Consider the following 14,641-nt stretch of genomic DNA (forward strand, 5'->3'; position numbering starts at 1 on the left):
AGATGTTCTAAAAGTGAGCAATATGGATAGGGTGTCATAATTGGATATCTGGAAAAAATCAGCACTGTCTTTCTTTTTTTTCCTTCTTAAAGTGTTGCACAACTTCAACTTTAATTTCCATATGTTCACAGAACTTTTTGTCTTTGTTCTATTAAAGTGTCTACTTTCAGCTTTATTCTTCTGTTCCGCAAGATATGTTACAAATGAATGCTAAGGCAGCAATTGTGTGTTAGTATCATAAAACCCAGCATCAGCAGGTTCATGGTGCACATTAAGACTACTCTATTAAAGTATAGTCTGTAACAGTTTCTATAGCACCTTGCAGGCCATGTATTTGCCACATTTCCAGGAATGACATGCCAACATTCTCACTAAGTGTTCTCACTAAGCTGGTCCCTTCAGCAAGTTTGTTCAAGACCATCTACGTATTTCAAGCGATGCTTCTCTGTGGTGCGTAGGATGTATATTTAAGAAATACAGTGCAGAAGAGGTTAAAATAGCATGTACGCAGTCTTTCTATGTAAAATTTGCCAGATACGAATTATGGTTACCTGGCTTAATTTCATCACTAGAATAATATAATCTGTTCCTCACATGTTAAGTAGTTTCATTTGGGTAATTTGCCTCTTCACATCCCAAGTAAAATATACATGCAACACTTTACTCAGGAAATTTGGTGAACACCTGCAAAGTGCAATACTTTTTAGGTATGGGTTTTGTATGTGGCAACAGTCATTGATTAGTGGTGCTTTGTCTTCTGCTTACTTTCTGTTTTTATTGGCTGCTGTCGGTCACATGATCAGATGCCAACCAGTCACTGTTTTGCATGGGAGTGGGCTTCTGTTGCTGTAAGTATATGATCCATTGTAACTACCGCAGAAAAGTTGGGAGCTTTTCTTGACTTTCCTGTGTATAGTTACCACTCTAGTCACACCATGTCATTTCCAGATACAATAGGCAGCATGTCTTCACTGCTAGTTGTGTTAAGATATTAGTGTGTCGTTACAAGGGGCCCAATCTAATCATTGTCCCAGGAGGACCTCGCTTCTTTCTGTCATTCAATGTCGAGCTCTCAGCTCATAGTTGTTGCTTGTCGACATTCCCCCATTCCATTTGTTACCTTTATTTTGCCAAGTGCTTTCATTTGTGTAAATCAATCTCTTTAAGTGTTGTGTGATTCACTTAGTAACACTTAAAGATCCATGAGTCTTTTGCTGGTTCACAATCTTCCCTATATTACTATTTGTTCAGAGGTACTCATGCTAGAATATGGCATGTGCAGCAGCACTGAACACAGGTTCACCAATATGAGCAATATGTACAAAAACATATACACATGAGAATGCCTGACCCTAAAAACCACGTTCATATTAATTTCATGACCGTTAATTTTTAGAACAAGTTTTTCCTTGCATGGTCACAGAGATAAAGTTTTTGGGAAACTCTTGTACAGTTTCAACACACACTCTCTTCACTGTGTATTAAAAAGGGTTATCCTTATCTCCTGCAAGAAGGTCTAAGATGGCCCAGCTTTATGTATAGTTAAAATGACAGTTTAGTGTCCCATGTAGCCTTGCTAATGAATAATACAAATTCATGTACTTCATAAGCAATTTCATTATTTTTTAAACAGATTTAAATGACACATATTACTTATTTTTACTAGAAGTTGTAGCTCCAGAGAGCTCCAGCATTCAACCTTCCCCCGTGGATGCATTTTTACGCTAGTTGATTAAAGTGCGTAAAATGTCTAATGGATCTTAATTTAAAAGGACGCTCCAAAGCGTCTACATTAAAGTAAAGCCTGTTGAACTGCAACTCTTCCGCTTATGCTGCTTTAGTGAAAAATAAGAAAAGTAAAGAAAAAAAAAAAAACTTTTGTTGGGAAAATCCACAGAATGAATGGTAACGCCAAAAGGAGACATATCTGTGTAGAATCCCCCAGGGTTAGTTTGTGTCCCCAATATTTGAAACAGTCTATTAAATAATAGTAGTTCTAATTGATGTAAATCCATGATAGTTTCCTGTTTTTTTTGTTAATGTGATTACAATTAGAAGTTAATGATTGTTTCAGGAAGACTGTTTGTGTTTTGGTTCTCACTCTGGTACTGGTTTTCTGATTATGTTGCCATTGTTGGGTTCCTGTTTTCTGATTTTCTCTTGCCATCAGACATTCAAAATCTTGTAAATATAACCTAGTAATTGTAGGAACAAAAGACACATGTTAAGACCACATAGCATTGAACATTTACAAATGCTATATCGTCACCCCAAGCTTTAAATAAACCTAAAGTGATGCGTTTGACTCTACTGAAAATGTATCTGTATTTTTAAGATTTTAAATGTATCTGTGTTTTTAAGATTTTAAATGTTAATTCGCCAATACAAAATTTCACTTATGTCAACCAATCCTAAGAACTTATACAGTCAGAATGTTTTCCCATACCGCAGTTGTTTATCATAATTGGGGCAGAGGCAGGTCCCTACAATATGGGTTGTTAAGGACCCAACAGCCTTCAAGTAAAATTCCACTTGGGGAGCTCTAACTGCACCTAGAGTTGTGCTAACTATCTAGTTGGACAGCTGCTCTGTTTTTGCCAACCCCCAAAATAATACCATAAAGCCCTTAAATAATGGTTTTATCTTACAGCCCGGGTTTTTTTCTGTCCCCTGGTACTTACATCCAGCCTTGTGAAGACCCCTGTCATTAATAAGGGCTACAGGGTTGGATAAAAATATGCTAGTCCTGAAATACTTTCCCTTCAAAACTCTGCCTGTCTCACTTATTGGAGGCCACGAGGCCCTTAACACCTTCCGTTTTGGGACCTCCTTTTGCCTTCGTCACACTTAACATATTGGCTATAGTACACATTCGTGTAAAGTGTTTACATTTAGAACTAGAGCTACAAGATTATTGTGTCTCTAAGGAGACAAACGGCATTTTTGCATTTGTCTTCAGCATTTTAAAGTAAGAGGTATTTTGTGTGTGTCAGAAGATGAACATTTTAGGCCTTAAGTATCCCCCAGCAGCCGGCCTCATTGTAGATACTTAAAGTATTTGTTTTTAAATGTCCATGTTTAATGATTAGCTTTAAAAAATGTGGCCAACAAGCATGAACTGGCCAATCAACTCGTGTTCAACCCTTCGGAATATGTGGGATTCAAAATTCTGTATACATTTGTCATCTACTGAATTGTTTTAATGATGGTGTGAGATTGTGCCCCTCCTTCTGTCTCTATTTGTGTTATATTTAATAATCCACTCTTATGTTGTTATTTAAAGACCGTCTTTGGCGGTGCTATACTGTACTTTTAAACATTTAGTGTCCTGGTTCTGAAGACTCTTAGTAACCGAAGTAAGAGACAGTCTTGGTGTATAGGTTTAGCATTGGTTAATGTTTTTGTTACTGTTTCTATTTAATGTGCCAGATTATAAAAATTGAAAATTATGATAAATTAAATCATGATTTCAGAGAGGTAGTGTACGATTCCTTCTATTGACGGTGTTCTTGAATTTTTCCCCAGAGTCTTACCTTTAAAGAGAAAATGCCATATCTTAAGTTTAAGGAGAAACCTACTGACCTGGAAACAAGAAGCTACAAATACTTGCTGCTGTCTATGGTGAAGCTCATTCATGGAGATCCAAAGCTGCTGTTGTATGTAAGTTATTATCTCTCATAGTGATTTGCTTGAAGAGAGACTCTAACTTTTAATAGGTTTCGATAATTGATAATTGTAGGTAATAAAATCTCTGTATGTCAGGTTGTCCTATTTAAAAATCCTTTTGTACAGTCTCTTAGTGTTCACGAAAACCTTGAATTTGTAGATGACTTAAATATTCCAGCTCGCTGACTTAACTATTGTTTATGAATTGCCAACAACAGAGACAGAATGAGCTACCCTGAACAATGCTTGGTTAAATGAATGAGTTCTTGAATTCATTCCTGCACATTTAACTTTACATTATACAGGGAGAGCTCAAGCTTTCATGCCACAGCTATGTGCTAGCTTTTCCCTTTCGTAAGGCATGATGAAGTGAAATGTCACTCATCTACAAATGTAACGAAGTCGCTCAGTAGTTAAGGGAGGTGTATTTAATTCAGCAACAAGGGCAACGTTTCACCCTTACGGTCTTTATCGAGCCATGGCTCTTAACCTACAAAATGGGAAAGTTGCAGATATTTGAGTTAATAGTATGCGTATGTAACATCTTAATTGTATGGAGTGGGTAATTGTGTAATCTCACGTAATCCTTGAATCATTAGATGGACATAATAAAAATGACTTAACTACCATTTTGTGTTTTTTTTCCGCTCCTTAGAATCCAGGAAAAGCAGGTCCAGATACACAAAACAGTACTGCAGAATTAATAAACGGGTTGGTGCAGCTTGTACCTCAGTCAAATATGCCTGAGATTGCACAAGAAGCCATGGAGGTAAGGCATCTGGCTGTATTTCTGAACTCTAGGAAATCATCTACCAGCAGACTTGTATTCTATGTACCATAGAATGTATTTTTTAACACTATTACCTCTTGAAAAATAGTTTTAATGGGATAATATTCTTTGTTCTAAAAATGAGTTTTCAGGAAGTAAGTATGTAACAGATCTATAGTGGCCTTTTGTGTTTAGGTCATTGTCTCCTGGAAAGACTTGATGTGTTCTTGTCCTACTACCCATTGCTAAACAATAGAATGTCTGTTTGAATTGCCCAGGGGTATTTTCTGCCTAAGTAAGGTATGGGAAGGAAAGCAATTAAATTAACATAAGCAGGCATTTAGCATTGGCTGTGATCGGACATCAGCAGAGCATGGCGACTTCCAGACCTGCAGATTGGAGTTTATTGTGACCAGTGTGAAACAACATCCACTTGTACTGTGCCGTTTACAGTACTTCATCTAAAAATGAAAGAAACATTTTTATTCTTTGAGACATCCCCTTTAAGGGATATACTTCTGGATAAAAAGTAGGGGTTTAATAATAATAATAATAATAATAATCCTGTTTGGTTACTGTTCGGTGTTTTTACAAAAGTTTTATATGCAGATTTTACTGTCGTTGAAAGAAGTGCTGTATGGCTCGTACAGCAGTAAGTGCAGTGTGCTATTGTGAAGCATTTGACCATTCATAGGTTTCTACTTTTATTATTCAGTATAACCGCTTAGGACTTTAATGCTTTCCTTTCATGTAAAAATAAAAACATACCTCTTTTTAACCATGAAGCTGGAGTCAGGGCCTAGTCTAAATGCATGAAATGGACTTGTGCTCCATGTGTTTGCACTGAAGAAATGTTAATTTAAAGGTGACTCTGTCACTATGATATGCATTAAAAATGATGACTGGAGTATCCCCTTAAGACAATTATGTGATTGTAGGCATGTAGAGTTCAGACCTGCTCATGTTATATATTATTTAACATAAGAGGGCTTTATGTATATTTTGGGAACATTCCACTGGTTGTTTGAGAATGCTCTTATCTATTTACTGTGACCATAAATGTACTTCATTTTTATGTTTGTATTCCCAGGCCTTGCTGGTACTTCACCAACCAGAGAACATTGAGCTTTGGAATCCTGATGCACCGATAGAAACATTTTGGGAAATCAGGTGTGTAAAATGTTGTTTGTATAGCCTCGTCACAGGCTAACACGTTTAGCACCTTTCAGTGGAAAATAGCTGATTCCAGAGTATAGAGCCACTTGTACCTACAGGTATCGGTGCCTATATGTCTGTCATCCATAACAAGGAATACGTAAGCGACATGTTGGCTGCCAGAGCCTGTGCTTGTCTAGTAGTCTTCTGCTATGTTTGTGCTTTGTAAGCCAGTCTTAAACAGGCAAGTCAGTGTAGATATGTGTGATCACTAAAACATTATACAGTGTATTTTTCCTTTATGGGTGAACTGTTATCATAGTTTTAATTAATTTGTTTTTATATTCCCTTAATAAGGATTTTTTTGTTTTTTTTTAGCTCACAGATGATTTTTTACATTTGCAAAAAACTTACTGGTCATCAGTTGCTGAGCAGCACTGAAATTCTGAAGTGGCTGCGAGAAATCCTGATTTGCCGGAATAAATTCCTTCTCAAGTATAAGGTATTTTTTTAAACCAAATACAAAAACGCACTTAACAAATCATGCACTATATGACCATAAGTATGTGAACATCGAAACCGTTTCAAAGCCCCTAGTAGATTTTAGTATATTAACTCACCTCCATCCCAAGCAACGGTTGTGAACATTGTAATTGCATCATGTGTGTATCCCTATTAACCTAGCCACGGTGAATCCGGTCTTCTGAAATACTGTTACTGGTTAAAAGTGCTGTTCCACTTAAAATATTGCAAGCTTGAGCTTCTTAAGCAAATAAACCTTATCAGATCTATAATTTCATTTTTTCCTCTAAAGGTCTCATGAATGCAAAACAGAAACTTCTAAGACACTTTTCCAATTTCTACAGAAATCAGTGCCTGCTTTATTTGTCACATGACAAATTTTATGAATTAAATAATTATTAGACATCACTTGGAATGATGTCAGTAGGTTGATAAGCCCCTTTAATGCATCATTATTTACTTGTTCAGGCCTCAGAATCAATGACTGATTTGGGTAATAGTTTATATTATAAGTTGTTCCTATTACCCATAAGCTAAAGTGATTAATTTGCAGGGCTTTAATACATTTTAGCTGGTCCTTTTTTTAACTGGTGCATTTTAAATGTGTTTTTCTTTAGGAAAGTGCTGCAGCTGGGAGTACAATCCCAATATGTCGCCAAGCCCATACAAAATTAGAAGTGGCCCTTTACATGTTCCTCTGGAGCCCCGATATTGAAGCAGTTCTTGTTGCAATGTCTTGTTTCCGAAGTCTTTGTGAGGAGGCAGATATCCGGTGTGGAGTCGACGAAGTATCGGTCCATAATTTTTTGCCAAATTACAACACTTTCATGGAGTTTGCATCTGTTAGCAACATGATGTCAACTGGTAAGAATGCCTAGGATGTGACGGAATATACATTTACGTTAAACTATCTGTAGAAGACAATAAACCCCTCCTCGCACCGGAACTCTGATCTCTGACAGTCGGGGAAGCTCTGTGCGATGGACACAGACAACCCCCGCTGCTAGCCACACCTCCTTCCGGCTGCAGCGGAAGTTGTCTACGCAAATCGCGTAGACATCTACACGCTGCCCCAGCTACACACCGGGGACTCAGAAGTACCGGTAAGTGGGGCGGGGGGGGGTACAGGAGGATCCAGGTCCCCTGCAGCCTATTTGAGGTCTGATTATAAGACGACCCCGATTATAAGACGAGGGGTATTTTTCGGAGCATTTGCTCTGAAAAAAACCTCGTCTTATAATCGAGCAAATACGGTATATCCCTGCACATGATATACTTATCACCTGTCAGCTCCAGCGCTGGCCCAGCAAACACCCTTCAAGCAGGAAATCGGTGGCAAATTCTGAAAGCATGACCTTTGTGTAGCAGAATGTAGCCAACCATTTGAGTGGTGAGAAGTTCCTTGAGTAAAAAGTAGTAAAGTAGAGTAACAGTTAGCCCGTTTCATTTAGCGGTATTTGTGTTGTTGCTGTGAACTGAAATCATTTAATGTGCTTTAGGCAGGGCAGCTCTCCAGAAACGAGTGATGGCTTTACTAAGAAGGATAGAGCATCCCACTGCTGGAAACACAGAGGTGAGTTTTTATTTTATTTTATTATAGAGACCTACTGCTTAGTTACTGTACAATTCCCTGAAAACAAACACACACACACATTTTTGTGCAAAAAAGTAACATATGCCATAAGGAACCGGGCACAGTCATTTTTAATCTTTTATTTTTTTGTTTGTTTGAGTGAGTGTCTCTGAAATGTAATCCGCTTTATTGTAGGCAAACTACTAAGAAAAAAAAAGGTAGTTTGTGTTGGTTAAGGCTAAGTTTTGTGGCATTTGTGTTTTAGGCCTGGGAAGATACTCATGCAAAATGGGAACAAGCAACAAAGCTCATTCTTAATTTCCCAAAGACTAAACTGGAGGATGGCCAGGTGAGTGCATATATTTCTGCTGCAGCTTGACACTATTACTACGTTCACTTAAAGCAGCAGCTATAATGTTCTCTATATGTTGTAGATTAGGCCATACGCAAATCATTGAAGCACTCAGATCTGTGCACAGGGCTTTCATGTGAATTAGATGAAACTTGAAGTAACGACATATGCAAAATAATAAACAAATGATACCCATACAAACTTGGTATATAGAATTCAGTGCTTAAAAAGTTTCATACAGTTAATATAAAAGCTAACCCTGTTAGGGGCTGCTTTATGATTGTTGGCTAACCATTTTGCTTTGCGAGTAGTTATTTTACAACTCATAGGTGATAATGGCAGTGGATCTCTTGAAATGTATGGATTTGGGGTACAGTTGCACATTGTTGTCAGGAATGTAAGGCCTCTAAAAACCTTCATGTATTTCTGTAGGTTACAGAAAGTCTTCATAAGACAATCGTGAAGAGACGAATGTCTCACGTAAGTGGAGGAGGTTCTATAGACCTGTCTGACACAGACTCCCTGCAGGAGTGGATTAACATGACTGGGTTCCTGTCTGCTCTCGGTGGAGTCTGCCTCCAGCATCGGGGTAATGCTGGATTGGTCACCTACAGCCCACCCATGGGCCCTGTTAATGAACGCAAGGGGTCTGTTATATCGATGCTATCAACAGAGGGGAACGCAGAGACTCCCGTCAGCAAATTTCTCGATCGCCTTCTCTCCTTAATGGTGTGCAACAACGAAAAAGTTGGAATTCAGATTCGGACAAATACAAAGGATCTAGTGGGTTTAGAGTTGAGCCCTGCTCTTTATCCAATGTTGTTTAACAAAATGAGGAACAACATCAGCAAGTTTTTTGACTCCCAAGGGCAGGTAAGGAAAACATTCTTTCTGCCCCCCTGTAGTAAGTGTGTGTTTCATGTGTGTATGTTAACATCCTCAGCACTGTTTGGACTGTTAAAATACGTACGTTTCGTCCTGTATCCAGAGGTCTACTACAGTAACCCTTGAATTATAGACTTAGGTTTTGTTGATGTTAATTATAGCCCAGTGATGCTTCTCTCTTTGCATTACAGGTCTTGCTCAATGACACCAATACCCAGTTTGTTGAACAGACAATTACCATCCTCAAGAATTTGCTAGATAATCACACAGAAGGAAGCTCAGAGCATTTGGGGCAAGCAAGCATTGAGACCATGATGCTAAACCTAGTCCGGTAACTCATTCTCATCTCTGTTTCTGTTTTTAGAGGGAGGACTGTTCGCAATACTTTTAAGTTCAGCTACGATTTGCCTCATCATGGCAGTATGAAGCATTTTTGACTCTAGATGCTTATGGTTCACCAAACTGCTGAAGGATTAGTCTGATCTATCCTAAGTCACCATTGACTTGAGATCTGGAGGAAGCTTGGTAACTGAATTTCAGTTTCCCATTTAATTATGCAGGACTCAAGTTAACTCGCTGAGTATGGAGTTGGATCTGAAATTACATTGCTAACACCAGTAAGGGCCCTACGGGTCAGGGTTTAGTTGATGACGTAGGGAGGCTCTTGTAGATAATGAATTTTGGTGCAAGTAGAAGCAGACAGCAGTTTCAGAACAAGCAACTACATAAACAAAATGTACAGTGAACCAGTAACATGACTTAGTCCTGGGACATGACACTAGTAGTTTAATTTTACCTTATAGTATTGGAAGTTGTTTTCCACAACATCACGAGGCCCCCTACTTACCTGATCTGTCGGGCCATGCATTTCCAGACATCGGCTACACTTATGTCACGAGACAACTGGCGGTCTTAAAGTGCCAGGCCAGCCTCGTCATGGCCAGTGCGGCCCTGAATACCAGTTATCAGTATTGAATACATTGAATTGAAAACATTGTGTAATTGTTTATCCGGTGGTTCTATTATTTTGGAATGTGTTTTCTCTAGTTTGTCTAATGTGTCTTGACGGGCATGCGGTGTTTTCTCCATAGGTATGTCCGTGTGCTGGGGAACATGGTACATGCCATCCAGATAAAGACAAAGCTTTGTCAGCTGGTGGAAGTAATGATGGAAAGACGGGATGACCTCTCCTTCTGTCAAGAGATGAAATTTAGGTGGGAAATACAGTCATGTCATATTTTGAAAGGTTGCATCATATGATCAAAAGTGCATAGTGTAATATATAAAGTGATTTTGGAGCAAAGTCCAGTCAGGTGGGATACTCCATAGGTTACTATGGTGATCACATTTCAAGTATTGCTCTTGACTCACTCTTGATACATTATACCCCGTGGCTCTGTTTCCTAAAAAAATATCACAAAAAACTAGTAAAACCCTGATCATACTGTTTCCCTTAGTATGTTTATCAGTATGTTGGTCAGGCCCTGCAAGTTGTAATGAAATTAAGCCAGTAGGTGTTAGCCACTGGTTTAAAAATGGCAAAATATTTTTTTCCCCGAATTGTGTATTTTATGGTAGTCATGGAGTATATAGTTTGTGTAGCTAATCTCATCTGCTTCTATTATGCATCTGCTTACAGGAACAAGATGGTAGAATATTTGACTGACTGGGTAATGGGCACATCTAATCAAGCGGCTGATGAGGATGTAAAATGTCTGACAAGGTATTTACTGTTCTAGAGAAACCTTTATATACGCAGTGCAGCCGAGAATAAATTAGGATATTTACCAACAGGCAATGCTTGTTGCAGTTGCAACCAAGGATCAGTTTAATGTAGGTAACTGGTGCTTTTTAGAAGAACAAATGAATTGTGAAACATTTTTTAGTATGTATAAGATTTTTTTGTTTTTGCATTTCCTGAAAATAGTTCTACTGTTAATGTAATGTCTTTCTGTGTGTCTTATTCATTAAGCCTTTGTGTTTTGTAGAGACCTAGATCAGGCCAGCATGGAAGCTGTGGTGTCTCTTCTTGCAGGCCTGCCCTTACAGCCTGAAGAAGGAGATGGGGTGGAATTAATGGAAGCTAAATCCCAGTTATTTCTGAAGTAGGTGACTCTTATTTGTAATTCATTAGTGCATTTACAAAGGCAACTGAAAATCGTCAAACTTTCTTTTACATGCTCTCAAGTCCAAAATAAAAGTTATCAAATTTGTTTGTGCTAAGTATGAAAACCATGTTTTATATTTTTAATATAAATAGCCCAAATGAATGCATATTGTGGCCTGTTGCTCTTTTACCCTTTTTCATAATCGGGTTTTCCAGATGTAACAAACACAGGTTAGAGAAAACGATACAGCTGTAAATCTAGCACTGTGGTTAAGTGCTTCTAGTATTTGGTTTATGGACATACGTACAACTCAACTTGATGCTGATGGAGTTGTGAATGATCCATCAGTGTAGGGTCATGGAGGGTGAAGCTCCTGCATTGGTTATGTAATACATCAACGAGGTACAGACCAATGAGAGTCTGAAGAAATTCACCTGGATTTCAGTAACATTGCCATGTCTGCAGATAAAAAACTGCATTACTGTGTATAGTACTATGTTCAACTGTCAAAAAAAAGTCAAGACTTCTCTTTAAAGCAATTCATCTGTACTAGAAACCAATATAATATCTGTCATGGAAGCAGCCATCTTGTGTTTTTTAAGGATCTGCTTGATGAGTTATTTCCATGAATTTGTTGTTCCTCTTGTTTCAAGCAAATTGATCTTATTTCCCCCAGATATTTCACCCTGTTTATGAACTTGTTAAATGACTGCAGTGAAGTTGAAGATGATGGGACACAGACTGGTGGCAGGAAGAGGGGGATGTCTCGAAGACTGGCTTCTTTAAGGCATTGTACTGTCCTAGCCATGTCTAATCTCCTAAATGCCAATGTGGACAGTGGCCTTATGCACTCAATAGGTGAAGTGACATGTTTGTCTGAAGTGTCTCCTTAAGTTTAAGATATGGTAATGTCTAATTTATCCTGGATAAGAGAATCAAATATATAGGAAAAGTTAAAATATGTGCAGAAAAGCTAGAACTCGCCTGCTTTTCCTTTATCTGGTCAAGATATTTACAGCGGTGTACTTTCATTTAGACATTTCATGCTTGGTAACCATAAATTAACTTCATCTCTGTCCTTAATGGGAGGGTTGTCAGTATTTTCCCAGGATTGTTCATGTTTTTGTTTTGTTCGTTTTTTTACTATAAATGTAGCATTTCTTAACCCATAGCATTTCTTAACCCATAGTTAGTAGGGAAACTGGGCTCAGAATGCCATCCATGTGTGTTGTACATGGTAGCATTCCGTGTGCTATATATAACTGTCGTTATCTACTTAATACCCTGGTCTTCATAATTGCATTTACTTTGGCTTTAGGTTTAGGTTATCATAAGGATTTACAGACAAGAGCGACATTCATGGAAGTCCTCACCAAAATTCTGCAGCAGGGGACAGAGTTTGACACGTTAGCTGAGACTGTTCTTGCAGACCGCTTTGAACGCCTCGTGGAATTGGTCACCATGATGGGGGATCAAGGAGAGTTGCCAATTGCCATGGCTTTGGCAAATGTAGTTCCTTGTTCACAGTGGGTAAGTACCTTATTAGTGTGTTATCACGGTCATTATTGTAGCTGTAGCTGTGACTGATTCTGCTTATTGCTACAAGATAAATCTACCAATTGTTTGCCATCATCGTGTTTATCGTGTTGCTTACAGGATAACTAAGTAACAAATATGTAATTTAGGAGATTCCAATAAACTACAAAAGAAACAGAAAGCTATGGTTAGTTTGTGTTTTTTTTTTTCTTCCCTGCCTTACCATTGTTGTGTTCTTCCTTGTAGGATGAGCTTGCTCGTGTCCTTGTCACACTCTTTGATTCCCGACATCTACTTTATCAGCTCCTGTGGAACATGTTTTCAAAGGAAGTTGAGCTTGCAGACTCCATGCAGACGCTCTTTAGAGGGAATAGCTTGGCTAGTAAAATTATGACCTTTTGTTTTAAGGTGAATGCTTTCATTCTGAGCGGGACCTGTTTTGTTTTATTTTCTCACAAATGAAATATCCGAAGAGTGAGAGGAAGTGTAATAGAAACATTCAAATACATAAGAGTTCATTGTCAAAATGTCCTTACATTACAAGCAATCAATTGACCCTCTAGTTTTATTTTACTGAGAGGTTGGTAGATATGTAGAAGTGGTAGACGTTATTACTGTGAATGAATTACATGAAATGAGCATGTTGCTATTCTGAATCTTTTACAAGACCAAGTACTGATTTAGGTTTTAGTTTTTACAGCAGCAAAAAATGGGCAGACTAGATGGCCCAATGATTCTTATCTACTGTCACCGTTTATGATCCTGTTGTAACAAAGAGGATGTTTTAATGTGTTTCAGTTAAATTGTCATATATTTATGTAGAATATAATTAAAACGAAGGAAACAAAAACTACTTAATCCATCAGTAAATATAGGAAAGTGACTTTAGCATGAGATTTCTAGAATTGGTCAGCAACATCAATGGTTTCATTAATGTTGTGATCTACTGGTATCTGTCAGGATAATGTACCAAATGAAGTGTGTAGGCAAAATAATTCCACTTGCTTTGACATTTTTATTGATTTCTGCATTTTACCAGTTTCCGTGACACTTTCTATGTTCCTCCACAGGTATATGGTGCCACGTATCTACAGAAACTCTTGGAACCCTTACTGAGAACAGTTATAAATGCCCCTGAGTGGCAGCACGTCAGTTTTGAGGTCGACTCCACAAGGTTTGAGGCATTTTGTATGATGAATAACAAAATATGTTGGCGAAGCCCACGTGCCGAATTCTGTTAATGAGAACGATATTGTATTCAAAGTAGTCCATAGACATTAGAACTTAGGTTTTCAGGGTTTTTTTTGAGACCCTTTCCCCACAGCCAGCAATTTTTCATGCAGGAGTTTGGCTGAACGCATCTCCTCACACGTGATATAGCTTTTTGGCTCTGCATCTTCTCGGAAACTCATTTGCATTGTTCAGGGGAATTGTTGGGCTCGGTAGTGTCCCTTTAAGTAGAGTGACTGGATAGATACATTCAGACTAAGAGTTTTAGCTGAATGCTCGGACGATCTTTGTGCACAAAATCTTCACCTTTACACTCTAGTGCTCTCTTCCGTACTCCATGCTGCTGCCTTTATTGTTTAGAAGTAGGGACAGTGTCATCGTAGCCCCCACGGGGCAGGACACGTGTTAAGTTTGTGTCATCTGTGGTCGTTTCATTCCATTTGGGCTTCCTAAATCATGGTTGTACATCTGTTGCTTGAACTGGTGGATTTTCTCTCCGTATTGGAAATGTAATTGTGTTTTGTTGGGGGGTTTTTTTCTTCTTTTTTTCGTTAAGGTTGGATGGGGTTGAAGTCCTTGAAGAAAATCAGCGTTGGCTTCTACAGATGACCGAGACATTTTTCCTTGCCATTATAAACTCTGCTCATGAATTCCCCACACAGCTCCGCAGTGTATGCCACTGCTTGTACCAGGTATGCTGAAAAGTATATGTTTAGGGAACCTCTAGCAACCAAAAGGTCAGAGTCATTGCAAACTCGTTAGATTTTTCCTATGACTTTGCACAGCCTGATCTCTGTTTAGAGTGTCTGTATTTCTGGAATGTAGGTTGAAATGTAGCATTTCTG

The 14,641-nt window shown here is 38.4% G+C and overlaps 1 protein-coding gene across 5 annotated transcripts in view; it reads left to right on the top strand.

Moving 5' to 3' along the window:
- The window catches only part of NF1 (neurofibromin 1), an 89,841-nt gene that overhangs the window by 24,064 nt on the left and 51,136 nt on the right, over positions 1–14,641 (top strand). For all 5 annotated transcript variants that reach the window (XM_053454970.1, XM_053454967.1, XM_053454969.1 and 2 more), the window contains exons 13-29: positions 3,526–3,660; positions 4,322–4,435; positions 5,526–5,605; positions 5,969–6,092; positions 6,730–6,976; positions 7,612–7,685; positions 7,951–8,034; positions 8,470–8,910; positions 9,114–9,253; positions 10,014–10,136; positions 10,562–10,645; positions 10,911–11,027; positions 11,707–11,888; positions 12,349–12,560; positions 12,813–12,974; positions 13,637–13,740; positions 14,353–14,488. In XM_053454970.1, the coding sequence (XP_053310945.1) occupies positions 3,526–3,660; positions 4,322–4,435; positions 5,526–5,605; positions 5,969–6,092; positions 6,730–6,976; positions 7,612–7,685; positions 7,951–8,034; positions 8,470–8,910; positions 9,114–9,253; positions 10,014–10,136; positions 10,562–10,645; positions 10,911–11,027; positions 11,707–11,888; positions 12,349–12,560; positions 12,813–12,974; positions 13,637–13,740; positions 14,353–14,488 (2,559 nt within the window). The remainder of the gene's footprint in view (positions 1–3,525; positions 3,661–4,321; positions 4,436–5,525; positions 5,606–5,968; positions 6,093–6,729; positions 6,977–7,611; positions 7,686–7,950; positions 8,035–8,469; positions 8,911–9,113; positions 9,254–10,013; positions 10,137–10,561; positions 10,646–10,910; positions 11,028–11,706; positions 11,889–12,348; positions 12,561–12,812; positions 12,975–13,636; positions 13,741–14,352; positions 14,489–14,641) is intronic.

This window comes from Spea bombifrons, chromosome 2 (genome assembly GCF_027358695.1).
Source record: "Spea bombifrons isolate aSpeBom1 chromosome 2, aSpeBom1.2.pri, whole genome shotgun sequence".
Lineage (NCBI taxonomy): Eukaryota > Metazoa > Chordata > Amphibia > Anura > Pelobatidae > Spea > Spea bombifrons.